Source organism: Oryctolagus cuniculus, chromosome 17 (genome assembly GCF_964237555.1).
Source record: "Oryctolagus cuniculus chromosome 17, mOryCun1.1, whole genome shotgun sequence".
Taxonomy (NCBI): Eukaryota; Metazoa; Chordata; class Mammalia; order Lagomorpha; family Leporidae; genus Oryctolagus; species Oryctolagus cuniculus.
In genome coordinates this window covers 55,313,927-55,339,407 of record NC_091448.1, presented here as the reverse complement: position 1 = coordinate 55,339,407, position 25,481 = coordinate 55,313,927, and the positions used below count along the sequence as shown (strand labels likewise).

General features: G+C 50.7%; 1 protein-coding gene and 1 long non-coding RNA gene across 5 annotated transcripts in view; one reads left to right on the top strand and one right to left on the bottom strand.

Annotated features, from left to right (window-relative positions):
• Positions 1-4,095, bottom strand: part of SHISA6 (shisa family member 6) — a 343,314-nt gene extending 339,219 nt beyond the window's left edge. For all 3 annotated transcript variants that reach the window (XM_051824480.2, XM_051824481.2, XM_051824482.2), the window contains exon 1: positions 3,322-4,095. In XM_051824480.2, the coding sequence (XP_051680440.1) occupies positions 3,322-3,965 (644 nt within the window). In that variant the 5' untranslated portion in view covers positions 3,966-4,095. The remainder of the gene's footprint in view (positions 1-3,321) is intronic.
• A 1,100-nt stretch (positions 4,096-5,195) lies between these two features.
• LOC103351464 (uncharacterized) overlaps positions 5,196-25,481 on the top strand; it is an 82,922-nt gene continuing 62,636 nt past the window's right edge. The window contains exons 1-2 of one of the 2 annotated variants that reach the window (XR_519234.3): positions 5,196-5,439; positions 13,277-13,438. This is a non-coding gene — a long non-coding RNA (uncharacterized lncRNA). The remainder of the gene's footprint in view (positions 5,440-13,276; positions 13,439-25,481) is intronic. The other variant, XR_007911228.2, reaches the window with a different exon arrangement.

Below are 25,481 nucleotides of genomic sequence, written 5' to 3'. Positions count from 1 at the left end.
GGTCTGGATGTGAGACAGCTGGCATGGAGCTCAATGGCAGAAGGAGTCGGCCTCCGTCCGAAGCCCGGGCCTTGGAGGACATCAGGAACCTCTCACTGAGCAGAGAGCCCTGGGGATGCCTGGCAGAGGCCACTCTGCAAATATGAAAGTCGGGGGATGCCTATGGGCCATCAGCTCCAGCCACAGCCCGGGGCTGTTTCAGTGACCGGGGAGTCAGGACAGAGATACTGCTGGGGACAAGCTGCCTGCTGGCTTCCCACACCCAGGACAAGGCTCTGTCTCCGGTCCCTGTGCCCACCTCCTCCCCCTCCCCCGGGGTCAGGGGCAGGCTAACTGAGTGTGACTTGGTGCAGCAGAGAGCTTGTGGACTTCTCACTCGGGAACAGGACAGCAAGGTCTAACCACTTCTGGAAAAGATGAGAATCTGTTCTTCCCTGCAGGGGGTGCCGAGATGAAAGGCAGGCTTGCCCTAAGGAACACCTGTGCCTGGGCGGAGAGAGGGCTCTCCAGGCCAGCCAGGGAACACCCAGGCGGGGGCACACAGCCGACAATCCCGGCCTACGGCCCCTTCCTTCGTGCCCACAAACTCTTCTTTCCAAAGAGGTCATTGAGACTTGCGCAACCTCGGCCCTGCCTGCCCAGCCGTCTTCAGGGACGAATAAGCACCTCTTTTTCCTTCTGAGGCAGGATCTCGGGACTTTGCTGAACTGTCTGGAAGCCTCCTGACCCCATTTCTTCTCTGCACTTTCCCCGGGGAAAACTCACCATGGGTGTGACTGTTTCTCTCTGTCTTCCTCGCTCCCTCCTCATCCCTACCCTGATTCCCCAACAAGTCAGCCTGCACAAGCCCAATTCCTGGAATGAACGGTGAGCAGGGAGCTTTGAGTCGTGGGCAGAGTAACAGGAGCCTCCCACCCCTGCCAGGGAGAGGGCAGTGGGCTCACCTGCCCTGACACGCTCTGGAAGGGAGAGATCCTTGTGGGATCTCTGTACCTGGGTTACCCAGAACTGAAAAGCGAGTTCCCCTGACCTGCACAAGGTCACTCTAAGCAGTCTAGCTGGACCTCTCAGGCTCTGTCCCCCTGCCTCTCCACACCCTCCCCCACCACACACACACACACACACACACACACAGACATTGTCCCCACCCAACACCGTCAATAGGACAATCTCCCCCAAGCATGGATCAGGCGAGGCTGCAGCTGCTGGAAGAGGTGCTGTGAGTGGAATAAAAGCAGGAGGTGAACTTGAGGGAGAAACATCCCTCATTTACATAATGGTCTGAGGCCTGAGGTTCAGTCCCCTCCCCACGGTCACCACTCTTCTCCAGCCCCAGAGAGAAAGCGCTGCAGTGATGTCACGATAGTTACCCTGGTTTGGGATAAGGGGTGTCTGTGTAGTGGGGAGCGGAGGAAATACCAGGAGACACAGTGACCTCGCTGGGGTCATGTGCCAATGCCAGCAGCAGCCAAAGACACCTGCTCCCAGCATCCCAGGATACCACCTTCTCTGTGCACAGACTCTGCAGGAGGGGCCAGGGAGCAGGACAGCGAGCAAGTTCCTCTAAGAGTGCAGAAAACAATGGCTCAGGGAAAACAGAAACCCACAGAAAGAAAGGTGGGTGTGTGGGAATCAACCAGCAAGAGGCCGGCGGCAGAGAGCAGAGGCTATGATGAGAGGCCAGGGACACGGGAGAAGGGGCTGGGAGACAAGCCTCCTCCAAGTCCTAAGCGAGAGGTGGACGGATGATAAGGACCATCTGCTTAGGAAGGGACACGGCTCACAGGCAATGCCTTCTCTGCTCTCCAAGCTTAACCAAGACATAGATCTCTTTGCCAGACGAGACTCAAAGGAGAAAGGGTTTTGCCTTGACTTCGTCCCACCTGTCCTGTAATCTGCACCCCAGATCATTTCTCAAAATCCACCGCCCCATCGGTGCCAGGGCCAGCACAGGCTCCAGGCGGATGCCGAGTCAAAATGTACCACCAGAGAGCTAAGGCAACAGTGGGAGGGAAGGTGGTGGCACCCTCGGATGGGGACAGATTATCAGCGGGTCTCCTTGTGGAGTCAGCCCAGTTCTAGGTCTGAGTTCAAAGCACCCACACAGTGTGGACCTGCTAGGGAGTATCACCTTTTCTCAACACCCACAGTACCAAACTAGGGGAAAAAAAAAACCAGCTCTTTCGGCATGCCTAGAAATTTCTATCTGCCTTTCTCTCTCCCTTTGGCAAGCCGGGGGTGAGCGTGATTAATGTCCACACAGCAAGAGACGGAGCCATTCCGGACGTAAGGAGAACAGCAGGTGTGGAGATGAGTGTAGGGGGATGCCGGCTCAGGGTGGGGCATTGCAGGAACAACCCAGAAGCAACGGTTTTAGGGCGGGGGCAGCCATGGTTATCAGGGCAGTGCCCATAACCCTGCAACAAAAATGCAGGCAATTCCTGGGGCCAGGTTTGCTCCCCGAAAGGACCCCGTTGAGCCACATCCAGCCCCTCCCCGCCATGAAGGCAGCTAACCTGGGGTGTGTCTTTCCCAGACTTCTAAGGAGTGGCTGGGTTTTCTGTACTTCTCTTGGCTTTCACTTCCCACAGGTCGCACTGGGGGTCAGCCCAGTGGGGTGGGCGGCGCTCAGAGGGGAACCACAGGCTGCCCCAGCTGAGCTCTCTCGCCTAAGTTTTGGTAGGAGGCTGCCTCCACCGTGTCCCCAGAGGGAGCAGTGAGGGATGCCCACCAGGCAGAACTCGGCGAGAACGGGTTACCTCGGCGAGTTCTGCCTCCAGAACTGAACGGAACAAGTCCGGTCTCTGCAGGAAAGACAAGCATCCCACTCCAAGAGACACCATCTGTGCTTCCGCGTGTCACCCCCATCCCGCCCCGCAGGGAACACCCCAGTTTACTCGAAGCTACTCGGTGCTCTTTTGAGTACGGTTCCAACACTGGACTCCTTTCTATACTGAAGATGACACTCGGGTTTGTCTCAAAAAAGCTAAATGCCATCAAGCCCACACAACCAAAGTGCCCACATGGCTGGATAAGGGAACCCTGGATCTCTGGGCACGATGATGGGCTTCGTAAAAACCGTGGCACTTGAACTCCCAGTGGCCTCCACCAATTCTTGACTCTGCTGCGCGAGCCCCCTACCACCAAAGCGTACCCACCCCCTCCGCCCCCAGGCTGTGCAGCAACGGAGATCCCAGGGCATGTGAAAGAAGTGATGGTGGAAGCCAGAGGGCACGTTAAGAGGGGAGAGGCCACGGGAGCTGGGGGCTTGGTGGGGGGAGGGGGTGTCCCGGGCTGGGGGCATCGCGCCCTGGCGCTCACCTGTGGATGTTCATCTCCCGCGGAGGGCGGTGGGCCTTGTCGTAGGATATCTTGGCGAAGACCCCCGCCACGACGACGAAGGCGATCACCCCGCACGTGATGTAGACGGTGAAGTTGGTCTTGTCCTTCTCCGGGTCGTACTTGTTCTCGGGCCCCGGCGACACCACCTTGGTGCTGGGCGTCTGCACCCACACCGGGCTCTGGTAGTTGGTGCACTGGCGTTGGTCCAGCTTCTCGTGGCGCTTCTTGCAGCAGAAGCGGTAGTAGCAGGTGCCGCAGCAGTACAGGTAGCCGCTTTCGCTGTTGTTGCACTCGAACTCCTTGTCGTACTGGCCGCTCACGTCGTAGTAGCCCCAGCACGTCTCGTAGGTGACGGTCGCGCTGGCTGCCGCCACCGCCGCCGCGGGCTGCCCTCGCCGGCTGCCCGCTTCCGGGCCGCCGGATGCCCCCCGGGCGGTGCCATTCAGCTCGCGGCCGCCCCGGGCCAGGGCGCCCCCCGGCCGCCGGCCCCCGACGGCAGCGGCGCCGGCGCTTAGGGTCCGGTTGGCGGCGCGGCCGCGGGCGGCGTGGGCGCCGGGCAGCAGGTCCAGGGACTCCAGCGAGAGCAGCAGCAGAAGCAGCAGCAGGAGGCGCCGCAGCGCCATGGCGGGGCCGGGCGGGAGGGCGCGGGGAAGCTTCCGCGGCAGGCCCGCTCCCCCGGCGGGCCGGGCTCCGAGGGCGGCCGCACGGGCCGGGCTGGCTGCGCGGGGCGCTCAGCGGCACCGGGGCGATGGCGCCATCGAGGCGCGAGCGGTGGCGGCGGCGGCGGCGGCAGTGGCGGCGCGCGGTGCGCACGGACCGGCCCGGCGCGGGCTGCTCCGGGAGGGCTCTCAGGCTGCGCGCCGGCTCCGCGCTCCCCCTGCGGGATCGGCGCGCCTGCCGGGCAGCCCCATCCCCCGCCGGCGGCGGCGGCGGCCCCGCGCGCGACTCGGCTCAGGCAGGACCCGAAGCGCGGCTCCGGGCGGCGGCGGCGGCGGTGGCGACGTGGTCCCGTCCGGGCGGGTCCTGCGGGACAAGACAGGGAGCTGGTCACGGGGTGGGGCGACGGGCAGGAGCGGAGCAGCGGACGGGCGAGGAGGGAGCGCGCAGCCCTCGAGGAGCCAAGCTCTGGACCGGGAGGGGCAATGAGCTCGCTCCCAAGACGGAGTCGGGCGGCCCTGCGCGCCGGGGACCAAGAGCGCACGGGCCGCCGGGGCCCGCCGCGCGCTCCCGCCGCAGGCTGGCTGGCTGGCCGGGACGGCGCCGGCTAAGGCTGGTGGGGTCGGGCGGGGAGCTTGGGGTCCGCGTGCGGCGGCCGAACCTCACTCACTCACCATGCCCGGTTGCGACTGCAGTGGCGGCGGCGGCGGCGAGGCAGGAGCGCAGCGACTGAGCGAGCGAGCGAGCGAGTGAGCCAGCGAACCGAGAGCCGCGGGCTCTGCGCCTGCACTAGTGCCGGAGCGTGTGCGAGAGGAGCGAGGGAGACACACGCACTCACACACGGCGCACAGGGAGCGCCGCGCGCGGAGGGGGACGGCCGCTCGCCGCCGCCCACGTTTCCACGCCTAGGCGCCTGGGGAGCTGGGGCGGGGTGATGCTAGGGGCCGGGGAAGGGGGGGGGGCTCCTTTTTATTTCTCCCCCTGCCTAGCAGCAGCACTTGAGTCTGCGCGTCACCGAAGCCACCAGTTCCTCCACGGCGAGCCGGTGAAGAGGGGCCGCGCAGCGGGGCGGGAGCGTCCGGCCCGGCCGCACTTCCCCAGCGGTTGCCTGTTGCCCCTTGCAGCCCTCGCGGCGGTTCCCACGCGAGCCCCCCCGCTGCCTGCGCGCTTCCAGAACGGGAGTTAGGCTTTGCGCAAGCCGTTACCTCTCCCTAGCGGTGACTCTAGCAGCCGAGGAAAGAGGTCAGACCCATTGCTACAGGTTCTTAAACTGAGGCCAGGGGTCAAGTGGCTTTGCCAGGAGCGGAGCCCTCCTCCCCACCCCACCACCTACAAGGTCGTGGACTTGAGGGAGCTCCGGCCGTGGGTGGCACTCCCAGTGTCCCCAGACTGTGGTTCAGAGCGTTGAAGCTGAGTTGGAAAAGTTCCTGCGTGTGGCTGGTGAGGTTGGAGGGGATAGGCGCGCGGGGGAGGGGTGTTATTCCTGGGCCGGTGTGGGAGCAACGACGTTGTGTGAAGGAAGCCTGAGTCTAACTTTCAAGCTATGAGGCCATCCCCACGAGGGGGAGTCACAAGCCTCTTTCCTGTGCGTCCTTGGAGGAGGTGGGGGTGAAATGAGAACAAAAGCCCCGGGCGCGGCCCAAATTCTAAGTGCTTTGGTTGAAGGCAAGGGACAAGCAGACTTGTCAGAGGACAAGCGGGCAGTATGGGATTTTCCGTGAGACTTCCGGTGTAGCCCTCCTGGGTGCTTCTTCAGGGTCAGAGCTGGAACAAGGCAGAGTCTGAGCCTGAGGGGGGAGCTCCTGGGGCAATGATCAAGGCCAGGTGGTGCCAAACTCCCTTGGGGGAACTCCCTCCAGTCTCTCCCTCTTCCTCCGCACTTTCTCCCTGCCTCTCAGCTGCCACCCTCTTCTGAAAGATTCTGTTCAACATGTGTTCGGTGCCTACTCTCCGCCAGGCCCCTTGTAAGTGCTAAAGGGTTGGGAAGACATAGCACATGGCTTCCACGGGGCATGGCGATGTCCCTTGGTAAAGATGGACACGGAGGGCCCTGAGAGCAGATGGCAGGTGCCCCGGTGCCAAACGCAGCCTTCTCGCTGGGGCGATGAGCACCATCTTGAAGAGTGACTGAGAGTTAATAAAGCAAGCAAGAGAGGAAGGACCAGTAGAGGGACCCTCCTTAGCAAATTCAGGAAGCCGCGAAGTGAGCAGAGTATGAGCAGGGGGATGCGTGCAGATCAGGATACACCCTGGGGATCTTTCCCAGGAGGGCAGTGTATCTCTTGCCAAGGAACCTGAATTTATTTCACACCTTCCACGTATTGAGGGGCAACTATTGCTGAGTTTTCATCAGGAGAAGATCAGATTTATAGGTTCCCTGGATCTCCTAAGTCAGATGGAGTAGGGAATATTGGACTGGGTACAGGAAAAGTAGTCTGGAAACTGTCCTGATAATCCAGGTTAAAAAAAAAAAAAAAAAAAAAAAAAGAGGGCCGGCGACGCGGGTCACTAGGCTAATCCTCCGCCTTGCGGCGCCGGCATACTGGGTTCTAGTCCCGGTCAGGGCGCCGGATTCTGTCCCGGTTGCCCCTCTTCCAGGCCAGCTCTCTGCTGTGGCCCAGGAGTGCAGTGGAGGATGTCCCAAGTGCTTGGGCCCTGCACCCCATGGGAGACCAGGAGAAGCACCTGACTCCTGCCATCGGATCAGTGCAGTGCGGCGGCCGCTGGAGGGTGAACCAACGGCAAAGGAAGACCTTTCTCTCTGTCTCTTTCTCACCCTGTCCACTCTGCCTGTCAAAAAAAAAAAGATGGAGGAACTGTGGACAAACTGAACTCATGCAACAGCATCGTGCAGAGCCATGAGGTATTCGATCTGCTGGGGTGAACAATGACTTAGCCGAAGACTTGCATTTTCTTGTCATCAGCTTAAGATCAAGGTTAGAAACATAATGTAAGGTCATTCATGTCGATAAATATGTTCTCTTTAAAAAAATTTTTTTTTTCAAAAATAAAGAAGTAGTGAAGTGATGAAATAGATGTTTGGTGGTTGATGGCCATAGCAAGTAGGCTGAGCGTGGTCATCCGAGTTCAGGCTAGAGCTAGCCAAGGTGGGATTGAAGTGCCTTGGAGAGAGCTAAATGGCACTGTTCAGCTCAGGAGAGCAGACAGGATAGACATACCCATTTAAGAGTCATAACAACGTATTTGAGGACAGCAGCCCTGTTCCTTGTGACCTTCATCCTCTGTGTCATTTCCAAGTTACTCCTGTGCTTTCCGCTTCTCTGAGATTTCTCTTCCCCCCTTTTCTGTTTCTGGGTGCTCCCTAATGATGGGTAGAAGAAATGCATCTTCCTCTTGTGGGACTTTGATTGGATTTTATCTACGTCAAGAAAACTGGCTTATTGCTTCAGACCCCCATGGCCTACAAATGTGTCCCGAACCTCCATGCTCATAAATGGTGGTATCAACAGAGTCACAGAAAATAGGTTGGTTAAGAGCTTGGGACTGATTTATTCCAACTCATTCTGCAGTACATTCTTGTTTTCTTTTTTTTTTTTTTTTTTTTTTTTGACAGGCAGAGTAGACAGAGAGAAAGAGAGAAAGGTCTTCCTTTTGCCGTTGGTTCACCCTCCAATGGCCGCTGCGGCCAGTGTGCTGCGGCCGGCACACCGCACTGATCCGAAGTCAGGAGCCAGGTGCTTCTGGTCTCCCATGCAGGTGCAGGGCCCAAGGACTTGGGCCATCCTCCATGCAGTACATTCTTATTGACACATCCAGTCCTCCTGGTTTAGTTTACTCTGTGTGGTAGACCGGACTGCTTATCTACCACCATGTGTTCCCCGTGTTTCTCCTTCCAGCTTCAGTATCTGAATTGCTGACAGTATTGAAGCATCCTTCTTTTGTGGATTTAACTCATTGAAAAGTACCAAAGAGGAGCCTTACACAACAGGTTAAGCCACTGCCTGAGATGCCGGCCTCCCATACCAGAGCACAGGTTCAAGTCCTAGCTACTGTGCTTCTGATCCAGCTCCCTGCTTATGTGCCCAAGAAGGCAGCAGAAGATGATCCAAGTACTTGGGTCCTTGCCACTCACATAGGAGACTCAGATGGAGTTCCTGGCTCCTGGCTTCAGCTTGGCCCAACCCCAGCCATTAAAACCATTTGGGGAGTAAACCAGCAGATGGAAAATTCTCTCTTCTCTCTCTCTTTCTTTGTAACTGCCTTTCAAATAAATACATGATTCTTAAAAAAAAAGGTACTAGAGAAAATTCCTACCTTCCAACATCTTTTTCAACTTCAGACAACCTTGAAGTTCAAGAAAAAGTGACCCAGTTCTTGTCCCCTGGAGGGCCGATCCCAGTTGGGCTGAGTGAATAATAATAATACTATTGCCCTATTGCCCTTACCAATGAAGAAATGCATCTTCATTATTTAAGATTATTTAAGAATGGACATGTGATCCAAGTTCTCCTGTTCTGGTCCATGCTAAGCAGGGGAATCTTCAGGATGCTGGGGAAAGCTTCCAAATAGTGATCATTCCTCTTCCTTATTGAGTGCTATTTTTCTGGATGGTGTGACCTTGGCAAGAGAGAGGTACCAGCTAGGAGTTAAAGTTGATATTTAGCTTGATAGTCAGGAGCTCTGTGCACTAAATATCTCTGCCCCCTCAGGCTTATAGTGGAATTGCAATTCCTGGCCCACTTGTGAGTGAGAGGGGGAAACTGACTACTACCAGTCCACAAGGTGTGGACAAAAATGATGTGTGTGATTTCTGAAGCAGGGCATCTAATTGCTGCTGCATGGTGATCGTAATGTTCTATACGGGAGTGGTTTTGTGAGGCTAGGTCCTTCTGTGAGTACAATGAGGCATTCCGAGGACTAATGAAAAAATAGTGCCCGGAGCCAGTGCCATGGCCTAGTGGGCTAGTCCTCCGCCTGCGGCGCTGGCATCCCATGTGGGTGCCCGTTTGTGTCCCGGCTACTCCTCTTCCAGTCCAGCTCTCTGCTGATGGCCTGGGAGAACAATGGAGGATGGCCCAGATACTTGGGCCCCTGTACCATGTGGGAGACGTGGAGGAGACTCCTGGCTCCTGGCTTCCAATCTGCCGGGCTTCAGCCGTTGTGGCCATTTGGGGAGTGAACCAGTGGATGGAAGACCTCTCTTTGTCTCTCCCTCTCTGTGTCTGTAACTTTGCCTCTCAAATAAATAAACAAATCTTTTTAAATAGTAGTCCCCCAACATGGACATGCAGTATGTGTAATATATATATAATATATATAACATGTACATTACATATATATATATGTATATATATTATATATATATACCTTCACTTTCGAAAGCTTCTGGAATTGTGGTTTGCTCCTGCAGCATGTCCTAGCCCATCTTGACCGATACAATGAGAATGGCAGATGGAAAGACGAAAGGAATATTATTGAGGCACTCACAGAACTATGCTCGGGGCCCTCTCCACTCTGGTCTTCCAGTAATGTGAGATAAGTCAGTTTCCTTTTATTGAAGCCTCTCTGAACTCAGGCTTTCTTTGACAAGCAGCCAAAGGCAAACTGTTGTCTCTGTCAACTGACTTTCTTCAGGATTTCTACAGTGCTATACAACTTTGGACTCATTGCATCACTTCCATGTCATTCCCTCTTCTCTTCTATAAAATGGAGAAGTCATTTCTACCATCTCTTCCTACCGTGAGTCTTTAGCATGGTCCTTGAGCATAAACTTGGTTCCGTGTCTTGGCATGATCTGCTCCCCTGCCCTGAGCTCTCCTCTTCCCACTCTCCCCTGTCCGGCTCCATCCTCGTGAATGTCCTTGCTGTTCCTCCAAACCTTTGGATTTTCCGCACTCTCTGTCTGGACCCCTCCCCCTACATGTGCACAAGTTCATCCTTTTTATTTTCCTAGGTATCTGCTTTACTATAATTAATGGAAATAGCACAGGTGTCATACCACTATCCAACATTTCTTCTTCTAGCACATTCTGCCTTCATCTCACATTTTGCATGTTCCAGCATGGCATTTATCACTCACCTGTGTACATTCATTTAGGTCATTTAAAAATTGTATTGCCAAGGTGTTTTTTTTTTTTTTTACCCTAGTTATTAAGACACTGGTTGGGAAGCGCCTCCCATATTGAAGTGCCTGGGTTTGATATCCAGCTCCGGTTCCTAACTCTAGTTTCCTGCTAGTGTGGACCTAGGGAGGCAATGGTGATAGCTCAACTGCTTGGGTTCCTTATACCCAAGTGGGAGACAGGTATTGAGTTTCTGGCTCCTTGCTTTGGCCCCAACACACTTCAAACTGTTGTGAACATTTGGAAAGTGAGAGCTTGCTCTCTTTCTCTCTCTCTCTCTCTCTCTCTCTCTCTGCCTCTCAAATAATTTTTTAAATTATATTCTTTTTTTTTATTTGATAGGTAGAGTTATAGACAGTGAGAGAGAGAGACAGAGAGAAAGGTCTTCCTTCCATTGGTTCACCCTTCAAAATGGACACTACAGCTGGCGCTGCGCCGATCCGAAGCCAGGAGCCAGGTGCTTCTCTTCCTAGTTTCCTATGCCGGTGCAGGGCCCAAGCACTTGGGCCATCCTCTACTGCCTTCCCAGGCCACAGCAGAGAGCTGGACTGGAAGAGGAGCAACCAGGACTAGAACTCGGCTCCCATATGGGATGCTGGCGGCGCAGGCGGAGGTTTAACCAAGTGAGCCACGGTGCTGGCCCAAAAAATTATATTTTTATCTTCTGCTAGAATTCTTGCTCTTTACTTGAACCTTGTTTTCTGTCTTATTGACCAACTGTGTTTCCTTTTTTGTGATTTATTTATTTTATTCCAAAGGAAGAGTTACAGAGAGAAGCAGAGAGAGAGAGAGAGAGAGAGAGAGAGAGAGTCCTCCATCCTCTGGCTCACTCCCCAGGTGGCCACAATGGCTGGAGCTGTGCTGATCTGAAGCCAGGAGCCAGGCCCTCTTCTAGCTCTCCCATGTGAGAGCAATTGGGCCATCTTCCACTGCTTTCCCAGGCCACAACAGAGAGCTGGATCAGAAGTGGAGCAGCCTGGACTCAACCAGCGCCCATATGGGATGCAGGCACTGCAGGCGGTGGCCTTACTTGCTATGCCACAGCGCCGGCCCCCAACTGTGTTTTCAATGGTTAGACGTATGCTTGGCACTTAGTAGGCTGGGTGGACACAGAAAGGCTGAGCTCCAACTTGTCATCTCCTCTAAGGTCTGCCTCAGCCGCAAAAAGTGGTCTCCTTTGGGAACACAGCTTTGCTTCCCAGTGGTCCACATCCAATAGTCAAGTGGAGAATATTGAAGCCCATGGGAAAACCTTGTAGGCTATATTTCCTCTCAAGTCCCAGAGCTCCCTGGGGTCTGTGTGTTTTCTGCCCAATCCTGCCTCCTCCTCCGTTTGCACTGGGCTGATGCCTGAAATGTAGCCTGCATGCCAAAATGGTTCTCAGCATCTGCTTCAGGATATCTGTGCCTGCACCATAGGCATTCGGCAAATATATGCTGAGTGGATGAGTGAGTGATTGGAAGAATCTATGAACCCCAGTTTCCTCCAGAGGCTTCCTCTAAGTGATTATATGGCTTTTGAGTTCTCATATCTAGTGGCAAGTCAGAAACTCTCTCCTAAGGCCACTAATTCTAATGTTAAGTAGTCTTTTTTTTTTTTTTTTTTTTTTGACAGGCAGAGTGGACAGTGAGAGAGAGAGACAGAGAGAAATGTCTTCCCTTGCCGTTGGTTCACCCTCCAGTGGCCACCACGGCCGGCGCACCACGTTGATCCGATGGCAGGAGCCAGGTACTTATCCTGGTCTCCCATGGGGTGCGGGGCCCAAGCACTTGGGCCATCCTCCACTGCACTCCCTGGCCACAGCAGAGAGCTGGCCTGGAAGAGGGGCAACCGGGACAGAATCCGGTGCCCCGACTGGGACTAGAATCCGGTGTGCCGGCGCCACAAGGCGGAGGATTAGCCTAGTGAGCCGCGGCGCAGGCCTAAGTAGTCTTAATAGTTAGAAAATTAGAGTACATTAGGTTTTGTTAATGTAGCTGATAGGCAAATCAATTTATTGGTTCACACTGAGCTTAGAGTTGATTACAGTGTTTTTCACATTGGGATGACTTTTTGCATCCCTGTGAAACACTTCATATATACTTCAGTTCACTTTAAAAATTTAAGCCCACTGTTTGAGCTTTCTAAGCATTTTAGGAATTTGTCATCCAATCATCCAATATCAGTCTCTCAATGCCATGGACATTTTTGTGTCTTGCTTCCCAACATTTTTTTTTTTTTTTTTTTTTTTTTTTTTTTTTTTTTTTACAGAGAGAGTTAGACAGAGAGAGAGAGACAGAGAGAAAGGTCTTCCTTCCATTGGTTCACCTCCCAAATGGCCACTGCAGCCAGCGCACTACGCCGATTCAAAGCCAGGAGCCAGGTGCTTTCTCCTGGTCTCCCAGGCGGGTGCAGGGCCCAAGCACTTGGGCCATCCTCCACTGCCTTCCTGGGCCACAGCAGAGAGCTGGACTGGAAGAGGAGCAACCGGGACAGAATCCGGCGCCCTAACCGGGACTAGAACCTGGGATGCCGGTGCCGCAGGCGGAGGGTTAGCCTAGTGAGCCATAGTGCCGGCCACTTCCCAACACTCTTTCCCGTTTCTTCCAGCTATAGTCCCTGATCAGACTTACTTCCCACCATTCTCTTTTCAGGGAGTCTGCACAAAGTTCCATACAACCCAGATTTAAGCCAAGCAACTTAAAATAACTCCTTAGGCTGAAGGTTCAGAACGAGTATGCCAGCGCTAGATATCAGCCCAGCCAGATGAGCCACGTGACTTGTGTGGCTGGAAGTGAGAAGGATGCTCACTCTTCTCCTGGGAAGAGTTGAGAATAGTGTTGTGGCAGATATCTTGCTCTGTGAAGTGGGAGCCCAGAGCTGTTGTGATCATCCCAGGAAGCCCAGTACAGAAGTCGGCATGGCACTGGGCTGAGCCAAGAGAACCAGGGAAACACAGTCCTCTACCGCTTGAACCTTGAATCTAGCTTTATCTGAAGTCTGCTTTCACTTGCACTTTCATGTTACCTGAGCCAACAAATCCGTGCTTTAATTAAGCTCTGATTCACTGGGTTGTCCATATGCAATCAAAAGGGCCCGAACTGGTACAATCAACCTCACAGATGACCAACATAAAAAGTGTTTAAGCTGGAAGAATTTATTTTGCCTTGCTCTCTCAATGACTCTGTGTGTGCTGTGCTCTCTTTCACAACAGAAGAGGACTGGAGCTGGAAATGAAAGGAGCGGGACAGCTCAATGTGTGGGAGATATGACGAGTGTTCATTCATGGCTGGTGTCATCAAGGTGCCTCTAAACATAGAATTCAGGCTGAAGTCCTCCGCTCCCTGGAAGCAGCTGGGAGAAGGTGTAAATATAGGTGAGTTTGTTCTCGGCATGAAAACACACACCAGGATGTGCCAAAGGCAGGGGGACGTGATCAGATGCTGAAAATTATCCCAAAGGTACCGTTTTCAAGGAGCACATTAGTCTCAATTACAGTTTTGTAAATTATTGGGAAAACAGTATTAATTTTGGTAGACAAAGAACTGTCGACAGACAAGATCTGGGGATCTAGGAAATTATGACATAACCAGAACAGTGCGTTGACTAGGGACAGGCAGTTGGACCCTGCCACTAGGCATGACCAGAGCAAGGCCCCAGCCGTGAGGTGGTGACATGAGCAGTTGGCAATGTGATGAGGAGGAGTGGAAATCAGGTGCCTTGACTGCAGCCTTAGTTAAAAGATTTGGTCAGTTGAGTCCATCTGAGGGAGGGGTGTGGGGAGTCTTGGGCACTGGAAGTCATTCTAGTTCTTAGTTGTAGACTGCAGATTGACGGTAGAATAGACCATCCTCTGTCTGGAACCCATTGCTGTGTTTTCTGTCTCAGATTCTGTAGGTGAGGCATGGGGAAGACAGCTGGAAGAATTGTGGGGACATTGGGTCCGCGCTGTGGCGCAGCCGGTTAAAGCCTGGCCCTAAGGTGCCAGCATCCCATATGGGCGCCGGTTCGAGTCCCGGCTGCTCCACTTCTGATCCAGCTCTCTGCTATGGCCTGGAAAAGCAGTAGAAGATGGCCTAAGTTCTTGGGCACCTGAACCCACGTGGGAGACCCGGAAGAAGCTTCTGGCTCCTGGCTTTGGATCAGTACAGCTCCGGCCCTTACGGCCATCTGGGGAGTGAACCAGCAGATGGAAGACTTCTCTCTTTCTCTACCTCTCTCTGTAACTTTGTCTTTCAAATAAATAAAATAAAATCTTTTAAAAAAATAATTGTGGGGGCACAGGCAAGGGCAAGGAAAGAACAGCATTTGACTTTTGGTTGATTAATGATGGCATATACTTTTTCCCAGTTTTCCCATGAAGAGGTGGAATCTATTTGTCCTGCCTTTGAATCTAGGCTGGCCTTGTGACTTGTTTTCACTGTGGCAGAAGTGATAATGTGCTGGCTGTAGGCTCACCCCTGAAGAGTCCTATTTTTTAATTCTTAGAATCTAGCCACCCAAGAAGCTTGGGCTATTTAGAATACTGAACGAGGAGGAATCATTCATAATAAAGAGATGCTAGACAGACACCATCCTGACCATTGATAGTTGAGTATGTGTGCACTTTTGTACTTTTAACTTCGACATTTAAAACCCTACTGGTTTGAATGTACCTGGTTATTTTGAATATCTTTTTTTTTAATTTTTTGACAGGCAGAGTGGACAGTGAGAGAGACATAGAGAAAGGTCTTCCTTTTGCAGTTGGTTCACCCTCCAATGGCCGCCGTGGTGGGCGCGCTGCGACTGGCGCACCGCGCTGATCCAATGGCAGGAGCCAAGTACTTATCCTGGTCTCCCATGGGGTGCAGGGCCCAAGTACTTGGGCCATCCTCCACTGCACTCCCTGGCCACAGCAGAGAGCTGGCCTGGAAGTGGAGCAACCAGGACAGAATCTGGCGCCCCGACCAGGACTAGAACCTGGTGTGCCGGCGCCACAAGGCGGAGGATTAGCCTATTGAGCCGAGGCGCGGCCTTATTTTGAATATCTTAAGAGTGAGATTGGATTATAACACCAAAAGATTAGAAGTCTTGTATCTTATTTTTCCCTCCTAACATATACATTTATATATTTTTCCTAAAGATTTATTTATTTATTTGAAAGGCAGAGTGGCAGGGGTAGAGAGAGAGAGATCAATCTTCCTTCTGCTAATTCAATTCCCAAATGACTATAAATGCCAAGATTGGGCCAGAATGAGGCCAAGAGCCAGGAACTCCATACAAGTCTCCTGCAGGGATGACAGGGATCCACGTACTTGACCATCACCTGCTGATTTCTTAGGTGCATTAGCAGGAAGCTGGATTGGCAGCACAGCAGCCAGGACTTGAACCAGCTCTCTAATATGGGCTACCAGCATTGTGAGTGTTGGCTTAACCCAACACTGCACCGCAGTGCTGGCCCAGTCCTAACATATATAAAACAATTTGGATCCCCAAACATGTACTGGGTCAGAGAACATCTAATTATAGTTGTGTTTCTCAGATGAGGATGCACTGAATCATGTTCAAAGGAACACATTTAGCTGGGTCTATGGAATGTGATTTTTCTACATAATATTGCAGTCATTCCTTGTGGCTAGAACAATGTTTCATACTATAACTCCCCCCTCCTGTGCCCATGGCAGACATCACTAATCAATTATAGAAATCTTTCCTGCTGAGACCAGTCATAGTGTCAAAAAGCCCTTCAACACGCAAAGCTCCAAATAGCCAGCAGGCATTGACTGTAGTTGGAATTAGCACAAGAAATAAATCCTATTTGCCTAACATCTCAGTGAGAGGTGACAGTCAAAATAGTTGAAGCATGGTTCTATTACTTTATGTAGACATGATTTTCAGAATTCTGTTCCATTAAGGCAACTTTATTGCCCCAAACTGAAACATTTATGAAATGGATTAGGTAAGACTGCAAGGGGCACCAATATCATTGGTTGTTATGTGCTTGTGACTGAAAGATGTCACTGCTTTACAATTAGAGGAAATGCACACAGGGGTTAGCTTTTCCTGAGCACAGGGAGAATTAATAGAATGCCAATGAATGCCAAAGATAATCACCAGGAAGCCGCTCCCAGATGTGCATGTGAGGATTCTCTGCATCACAGTGACATTTTCTCTGTGATTGGAATTTATAGATATTTTATTCAAAACCACCATGAGTTAGGCTGCTACAATATATTTTCCTATAAGAATACCAAGCCTGTTGAGAGCACATCACACCTGGATGTGATGTTTTCTTGGCTTATGATTCATAGCAACCAGTATTCTATATGAGCATAAATTGTTTTTCACCCTCTGTGTCCCATCTTTAGAGCTGGCCTTTTGCAGGTATGGCCATTCCGGTCACCTTGAGTTTTGATTCTGATATTCAGGAAGTAAAGTATACCATAGACAGTGGTATCTTCAGTAGAGTAGTTACATCCAAGTTTTTAAAAGTGGGGGTTTTGGGGGCCGTCGCTGTGCTACAGTGGGTTAAGCTGCCGCCTGCCGCCTGCCGGCATCCCATATGGGTGCTGGTTCAAGACCTGGCTGCCCCACTTCTGATCCAGCTCTCTGCTATGGCCTGGGAAAGCAGTAGAAGATGGCCCAAGTATTTGGGCCCCTACAACCCATGTGGGAGACCTAGAAGAAGAAGCTCCTGGCTCCTGGCTTCAGACGGGCCCAGCTCCGGACGTTGCAGTCAATAGGGGAGTGAACCAGTGGATGGAAGACCTCTCTCTCTCTCTGTGTAACTCTGACTTTCAAATAAATAAATAAATAAATCTTTAAAAAAAAAGAGTGGGGTTTTTTGGTCCTTTTTTTTAAAAAAAATTATTTATGTATTTGAAAAGCAGGTACAGAAAGGAGATAGATAGAACTAGAGCGAGGGAGAGAGGGAAGGAGAAAGAGAGATCTTCCATCTACTGGTTCAGTCCCCACATGTCCCCAGTGGCCAAGCCTGGGCCAGGATGAAGACAGGTTCCCCCAGGTGGGTGGTAGGAGTCCAAACACTTGGGCCATCTTTCTGCTGCTTTCCCAGGGCACATTAGCAGGGAGCTGGATCAGAAGTGGAACCGCCAAGTGCTTTAAAGGGAAAACATTGAGTTGCCTAATTGGATCTAACTACTGACCTGATCTAATCGACTGGGTGCAAATTGGTCATTAATAGATGAAATGAATGAGCAGCAATTTTTGATTCTGTGTCAGGAGGTAGACACTCTCTAGATGGACCATCTGTTGGTTGAATGCCAAGCTAAGGCTGAATCCTTGAATGGACAAATGCCACTATTAGAATAACGGATGTCATGGGGCTGGAAAGGACCGGTTTTGTTACTGTTAACTACCATAAAATTCCAAATTTGCTAATTTGATTCTGGAATTGTTTTGATGGAAATATGTCTATTCTGTCATCCTGTATCTTTATCAAGACATTGAATAACAACTTCACCAGAGTCGAATTACGGCCTGTGGAAGCCAAGTACCAATTAAAGGAGGGGAGGTTGGTTCCAAGATACTTGACATGGAAATGTATGCTAGTTTTCTAATTTATGAGGCAAATCGTAGCCCAGCACCTAATGGTGCCTGCTCATTCTCAAGCCCCCTGACCCAACTCTTTCTCTTGGATGTCCAACTGTGGGAGGGGAGATCACTCCCTCCCAGTCCTCTACTGTATGCACTGGGGGATGCCAGGAACTCAAGAACAAAGTCATGGTCGCTTTGGGTGGTGATGGAGGCAGCTACAGGATCGAAGACAGTCACAGATGGAAGAAAGACTCCGGGAGCGGGATGATCCTGAGACCACATTGGAATTGTACTTGGACTACAAGCTCAGTGAACTCACAAGTGGAGAATGAAACAGAAAATTCACTTAGAAGTCAGCCCAGACAGTTTACACAGGGGAAAGGGGTCAAAGTAAGGCAGTGAATTAAACCCAGAGGACAGGAAGACCTCAGAGCAGGAAGGATGGTGATCCAATATCCATCCTAGCAGTTAGGAATAAGGATGTCTGTGAAATATGACAGGTGGGATGAAGCGTTGTTACTGGGTTGAGTCACAGTGACAGGGACCCTGGCCAAGAAAGGGCTTATAAGCTTCCAACATGAACAGCTATTTATTGCAAAGCATGCGTTCTCCAGGCCTTGCAGGTAGAAATAGCCAGAGAGGCAACTTCTATGTGGGACAAATCCCGCCAGGCCAAGTGTAAGGACAGTCTGTGCCCACTTGGCCTTCGCTGGGCTGCTCGGGTGGCCCTACTTCATGCCATGTGCTTCCCAAGCCCCTCTTTCAATCCCCTGCCACTCCTCAATGGATGTCTTTAAAAAAAAAAAAAAAGAACTTCATTTACTGTTCAATTGAAAAAGTGACATAGAGAGAGTGGGGGTGAAAAAGAGTAGGGCAGAGAGAGAGAGAGAGAGAGAGAGCTTCCATCTGCTGGCTCATTCCCTAAATGGCCACAATAGCTGGGGCTGGGCCAGGCAAAGCCAGGAGCTAGGAACACCAACCAGTTCTCTCATTGTGGGTGGCAAGGCCTTAAGAACTTGAGTCGCCCTCTGCTGGTTCCCAGGCACATTAGCAGGGAGCTGGATAGGAAGTGGAGCAGCAGGGACCGGAATCTCAGATCTGATAGGGGATGCCACAGCACCTGCCCACCCCAGCATGAAAGTCTTTAAAGCGTGTGATGTGCAAATTGCACAAAAAGTGACTGGAAATGTGTGCACCACAATTATTTATATTCCATTTTTCCATTTTTTTTCCTTTCCTGTTCCCATTCCTTCTGTTTGATACCATCTCAGGGTTTTCTTTTTCTTTTTTTTTTTTCATCTACATGTTCCCATTTTTGCATTTATACCCGAGGGCATTTTTTAACACATTTAATTTCAGGATATGCCATTCCCTCTGAAAGATAATATATTCCAGAAGAAGGGAGGACATTTGGCAAAGGAACAAAAGAACTTGGTCTTAATTCTCATCTACTAGCTGCTTCATGTCTCCTCTCAGAATTCCCTTCTTTCTTGCCCTTTTGCCTTTATAGAAATTACACAGTGTAGGACCTGGGGCTGATGGTGAATGCCGTTAAAAGTATGAGGAAAACAGTGTATTTGTGTGTGCCTGTGTACAGGCTATTTTTAGGAGACATTTCGTCAGACAATCAAATGAGTTCAGACCCTAAAAGAAAAAAAAATAAGCATTCATATAAAATAAAAAAAATCTTAAGATACGAATTCAGAAGACCTGAATTCCAGGGCAGTGGTTAGTCCAGAGCATCCTCTGGCCCAGTTTCCTTTGTTAGGAAATAAGAAGGTAATATCAGCCTTTCATACAACACTGGGTTGTGAAGATCAAATGAGATCATGAATGTAAAAGCATTCTGGAAACTCAAAAGTTCAATAAAAGTGCTAGTTTTTCTTATCCTGCCAAATCTCTCAATTACATAAAAACAGAAGGCCTGGATCAAAAGTCAAACCAAACCGGTTCTGGCAGCAAGGGACGTGCTGTTTCAGAAACCCAGGACATATCCTCTCTCATATTAAAATCTTACGCAGACTCTCATTAGCTGTGTGTACAAGTGCAAAGGGGGCGGCAGCAGCATGGCAGTTATCCAGGGTATTTAATCACTTATTTGAGCAAATGCAAGTATAAATTCCAGGCTTCTCAGTTTCCCTCCGGATGCTGCTCTCTCTCTCCTGGAGCGTAGCAGCACTGAGGGTGCAGCCTTTGGGTGCCCCGTGGAGAACAACTGTTCCAGGAGGTTTCTGAAATTAGCTCTGTGTGCCGAGGACTTTATGACCAGCCCCAGTGACAGCCAGCTCACGAGGAAAGCAAGGAATGGTTCAATATTTCCCCTCCAATAGCAAAGTGCTTTGACCTAAATGAAGCCCTGGATGGTTTTGGAATCTAAGACACCTGTGATCCCTGCTTGCAAATGCAACAATGAGGCAGATTGAAGAGGCAGGAGTGAGACCCCCCCCAGAAGGAGTAAGGTCACACTTTATTGCCAAGAGAGTAACACGTTTTAATTGGTTAACACAACAAATAAAGAGGTGGCAACCTCTCTGGCTGGCTTCTGATTTGCTCACACATTAAATGGGCTTGAGAAAATAAAACCCTTGCCGTACTTCATTTAGAAGCAGTGATTCTAATTAGGAGAGGAAGGACCACACAGGAAATGAGAGAGAAGACTTGTGAAACAGAAAGGGACTTCCACATGATAAGAAAGTCCCCTAAAAGTATGCGGGAGTGAATATCACTCAATCGACTTTTTTTTTTTTTTTTTTTTTTTTTTTACAGGCAGAGTGGACAGTGAGAGAGAGAGAGACAGAGAGAAAGGTCTTCCTTTTGCCTTTGGTTCACCCTCCAATGGCCGCCGCAGCGCGCTGCGGCCAGCGCACTGCGCTGATCTGATGGCAGGAGCCAGGTGCTTTTCCTGGTCTCCCATGGGGTGCAGAGCCCAAGGACTTGGGCCATCCTCCACTGCACTCCCGGGCCACAGCAGAGAGCTGGCCTGGAAGAGGGGCAACCGGGACAGAATCCGGCGCCCCGACTGGGACTAGAACCCAGTGTGCCAGCGCCGCAAGGCAGAGGATTAGCCTAGTGAGCCGTGGCGCCGGATCGACTCAACTTTAAAACAAATGCTTCAATCTTATGGAGTGTCAAGAAAAGAAAAAAAAAACATTTTTCCTAGGATGCAAGTGGGAGACAGAAGGTTTATGAAGATTGTTTAATTTTGAATAATACTCACATGAACTTCATGGATCCTCACCTGAATTTGCTTCTTTGCTGCTTGGACTCAGCCATCCTACTCTGTCAAAAAGGCTCAGAACAAGCCCGTAGGATGGCTGAAAACAGTGCTTCCACTTCTAAAATATTTGACTTATGATTCTTGGCATTTTGAATGGTATTAACTGCTAAATTTTTTAAGATTGATTTATTTATTTGAAAGTCAGAGTTAGAGAAGGAGAGGCAGAGAGAGAGAGAGGAAGAGAGGGAGAGAGAGAGAGAGGTCTTCCATCCACTGGTTCACTCCCCAATTGGCCGCAATGGCCAGAACTGTGCTGATCCGAGGCCAGGAGTCAGGAGCTTCTTCCGGATCTTCCACGCAGGTGCAGGGGCCCAAGGACTTGGGCCATCTTCTACTGCTTTCCCAGGCCATAGCAGAGAGCTGGATTGGAAGTGGAGTAGCCAGGACTTGAACCAGTGCCCATATGGGATGCCGGCACTGCAGGCAGTGGCTTTACCCGCAACCCCACAGTGCTGGCCCCATCTATTTTATATATATATATATATATTTTTTTTTTTTTAACAATATATGCTTGGTTATCAGTATGAAAACATCTGGGCTCTGAGGGCTGCCGTAAGACTTCTCTTTTTCAATGGACTCAGTTCCATGTTCTGGTTGACATCTACGATGGCAAGCAACCATATCGATCCACTGTTAACATAAGTCTTGTTTTCTGTTCCACGAGTCCACCCACGGTGACACATTCTATTTAGCCACCTGCTCGGGCTCCTCCAAGCTATGCTGTTTCCTTAGTCTTCCCCGGTTTCTGACGATCTTGACAGATTGGAAGAGTGCTGGTGGAACACATTTTACAATCGCCTTCAGTTTGTCTGCCACACTCTCTCATGGTTCGACTGGGTTGTGGGATTTGGGGAGGTAAAGCATCATTCAGTTCAAGGACATATGCTGTGAACTTGACCTATCATTAGGGATTTGACTGGGATGGTCCTAGTGAGGCGGTGTGTGTCCCATTTCTCTGTTGTAAAAACATCCACACCCCTGCTCTCTCCTGCATGCTGTGCAGTGCCCATGTGAGGAGTGGGGACTTGTGCTCCCCCCCATCTCCATGAATGACTTGGATGTCTTTGATAATGGAAATATATCCTTTTCCCCTTGCATATTGATATATTTAATCATTTATTTCTCCCAGTGGCACTCATGGACATTTATACTTTGGATTATAGTTCAATGTAACATTATTCATTTTCTTGCTCAAATTGTTCCAGGAGTTGTCTACTGGGAGCTTGGTCAGTTGGCTCCACTGGGGTTTTTTTGCTGTTTTTATTGGTTTTTGAGCACTTTCTTAATTTCCAGTGCTATAAGGCCTCCAAGGCTCATCTTGTTCATTTCCTGTCCTAGTCCTGGCCTCAGCTGTCTTTGCAAGGATCCCTGGTTCCTTTTACTAGAGAAGGACATTACTTTGCCTTATTTTTCTTCAAGGTAGCCACTTACGCTGCTTTCTTCCCATCCCACTGTGGTCACCGTCACCTTCAGAACCCAATTATTTCTCCCTGATTTTTTTTAAAAGATTTTATTTATTTATTTGAAGGTAGATTATAGACAGTGAGAGGGAGAGACAGAGAAAGGTCTTCCGTGCGTTGGTTCACTCCCCAAATGGCCACAATGAACAGAGCTGGGCTGATCCAAAGCCAGGAGCCAGGAGCTTCTTCCAGGTCTCCCAAGCAGGTGCAGGGGCCCAAGGACTTGGGCCATCTTCTACTGCTTTCCCAGGCCATAGCAGAGAGCTGGATTGGAAGAGGAGCAGCCAGGACTAGAACTGGTGCCCATATAGGATGCTGGCAATGCGGGCAGAGAATTAACCCGCTGTGCCACAGCGCCGCCCCCACTCCCTTGATTCTTTAGTCATCTCTTTAGTGCCTTCAGACAACGCTAAGACTGGGGTTCTTCCCTAGTATCCCTCACTTTCCTCTCTTGTTTCCACTGAACAGCACATTTATCCCCCTCAGGGCTCTGTGAAGGCCGGGAGTTAAGCTGAAAAGAAAGAGATACAGAGGATGCTAAGAGGAGATGTGAGTTCAAGCTCTCTCTCAATGGCACATTATTTTTAATTAATGCTGCTGCCCTCTTTTCACTTTCCCAGACAAATTAAGGATTGTGTTGGCATCTGAGGCATCCAATGGAGAAGAATGACAGTTTCAAGGGAGGCAGTGACAGCCCCCATCCCCAATCTGGGTACACTTTGAAGCAAGCCACAATACACAGGCAGATCGCGAGAGGGGCAGGTCTAGCGGGCGCAATGCAGTGGCTCCAGGAACATCTTTCCTCCACGACTAGCAGTGAGCCCCACTTTCCATCACGCCAGGTGATTTGGAAGAAGACTCTTTCCTGGTGAGGTTCCTGCCATCACCCGCAGGGCTGGGTTACAGAGAAAACAGGGGGGGAATATGAGCAAGACCCTATCACGGGCCGCTGCCACGGCTCACTAGGCTAATCCTCTGCCTGCGGCACCAGCATCCCAGGTTCTAGTCCTGGTTGGAGCACCGGATTCTGTCCTGGTTGCTCCTCTTCCAGTCCAGCTCTCTGCTGTGGTCCAGGAAGGCAGTGGAGGATGGCCCAGGTCCTTGGGCCCTGCACCTGCATGGGAGACCAGGAGGAAGCACCTGGCTCCTGGCTTCAGATCAGCGAAGCGCCGGCTGTGGCGGCCATTTGGGGGGTAAACCAACGGAAGGAAGACCTTTCTCTCTGTCTCTCTCTCTCACTGTCTAACTCTGCCTGTCCAAAAAAAAAAAAAAAAAAAAAAAAAAAAGACCCTATCACTGGCAAGACCTTGCTGTTCATGTGTAGACAGAACAGGCTTGGCGGGGGCAAGGGGGGAGGCGGAGTCCACTGCACCTGCTTCCGCCTCGGCTCAGTCACTCCTTCCTCGTTCCTCACTCGTTGGATTATGACTCCTCTGCCATCATTAACTCAAATAGTTTTCTCTAAGTCTGGTTCAAAAACCAGTTCTTGAGAACCAAGTGTCTGTCAATACAGTTAGTTAACACTAGCAATGCAAAGAGGTACACAGCTCAAGAACAGGAATATCACACTGTGCATTGCCTATAGTGTGCAAGTCAGCACTTATGCTTTATGTTGTGTACATAGGCTCTGTGGGGACCAGCACTGGCATTGTGGTGCAGTGGGTTGAGCCATGTTTGATGCTGGCATCACATACGGAAACACCAGTTCACGTCCTGGCTGCTCCACTTGGAATCCAGCTTCATGTAAATGCACCTGAAGAGGTAGCAGAGATGACTCAATTAATTGGGCCTCTGCACCCACATGGGAGACCCAGAGGAAGCTCCTGGCTCCTGGCTTTGGCCTGGCCCAGCCCTAGCTATTGAGGGCATTTGGGGAGTGAACCAGCAGAGGAAAGATCTCTCTGTGTGTATCACTATCTCTCTCTGTGCCTCTCTTTGTGTCTCTTCCTCTTTTTCTGTCATTCTGCCATTCAAATAAATAAATAAGTATGTCTTTAAAAATGTGTCTTGGGGCTGGTGCTCTGGTGTAGTGGGTAAAGCCATCACTTACAATGCCAGCATCCCATATGGGCACTGGTTTGTGTCCCGGCTGTGCCACGTCCAATCCAGCTCCCTGTTAATGACCTGGGAAAAGCAGCAGAAGATGACCCAAGTGCTTGGGCCCCTGCACTCGCATGGGAGACTTGATTGAAGCTCCTGATTCCTGGCTTCAGTCTGGTCCAGTCCTGGCCATTGCAACCACCTGATGAGCGAACCAGAAGATAGAATCTCTCTCTCTTTCTTTCTCTCTCTCTCTCTCTGTCTTTCCCTCTATCTCTGTAACTCTAACTTTTAAATAAATAAATCTTCTAAAAATGTCTTACTTCTAGACAAGCATGCTTATTATTAAGTATCATGTAATTTCACAAATAATATATAAGCCATTCTTCTTTCACAAACTTAAAATAGTACAGTGAAGTCAAAATTCCCTTTAATAGGCAAACTGTTCCCCCTTCCCTACCCTAAATCCATCTATACCTCCTTCCTGATTCCTGAGATAAGTGCTGTTTTGAGGTTTTGTTGTTGTTTTCTTTTGTTTTGCTTTTTGTCTGTCTTCCTAGTATGTTTAAAATCAGGAGCTCAAATTCAAGGCCGTATAATTGAAAACAGTACAGCTGACAGTTGTGGTCTCTCCCCTTCCCTCTCTTTACATTCTGTTTCCCCTGTCACTGCGCCCGGGTTGGTGATAAAATTCCAAGCAGCGCTCGGAATGTGGATGAGCCGAGAGGGCTCATGTCAAAACAGAATGATCAGAAAGCAGAGAGAGGTGGGCTGGGGCGGGGGAAGGCGTGCAGGCTGCCACGTTACCTAGTCCAGGCTGGGCACAGACGTGGACAAGGACCACCTCTCGAGCCCATGTGGCACTTGGAAAAGCAGGGCTAGGCAGGCAACGCCCATAGCTGGGCAGACCTCGGTCACAGGCAAGAAGATGCTACTGGTTTCAAAGAAGCAGCTGGCTTCCACCAAGACTTCCTGCCACGGATAAAACAGTACCCGGATGCAGAGACTCAACCCTGCCAGCCACACAGAAGCCCCTTCCCTGTGCCCCTGGAAGAACTGAGGTTATCCCTGGAGACTCTGTTCAAGGCTTTCTGTCCTCATCTCAA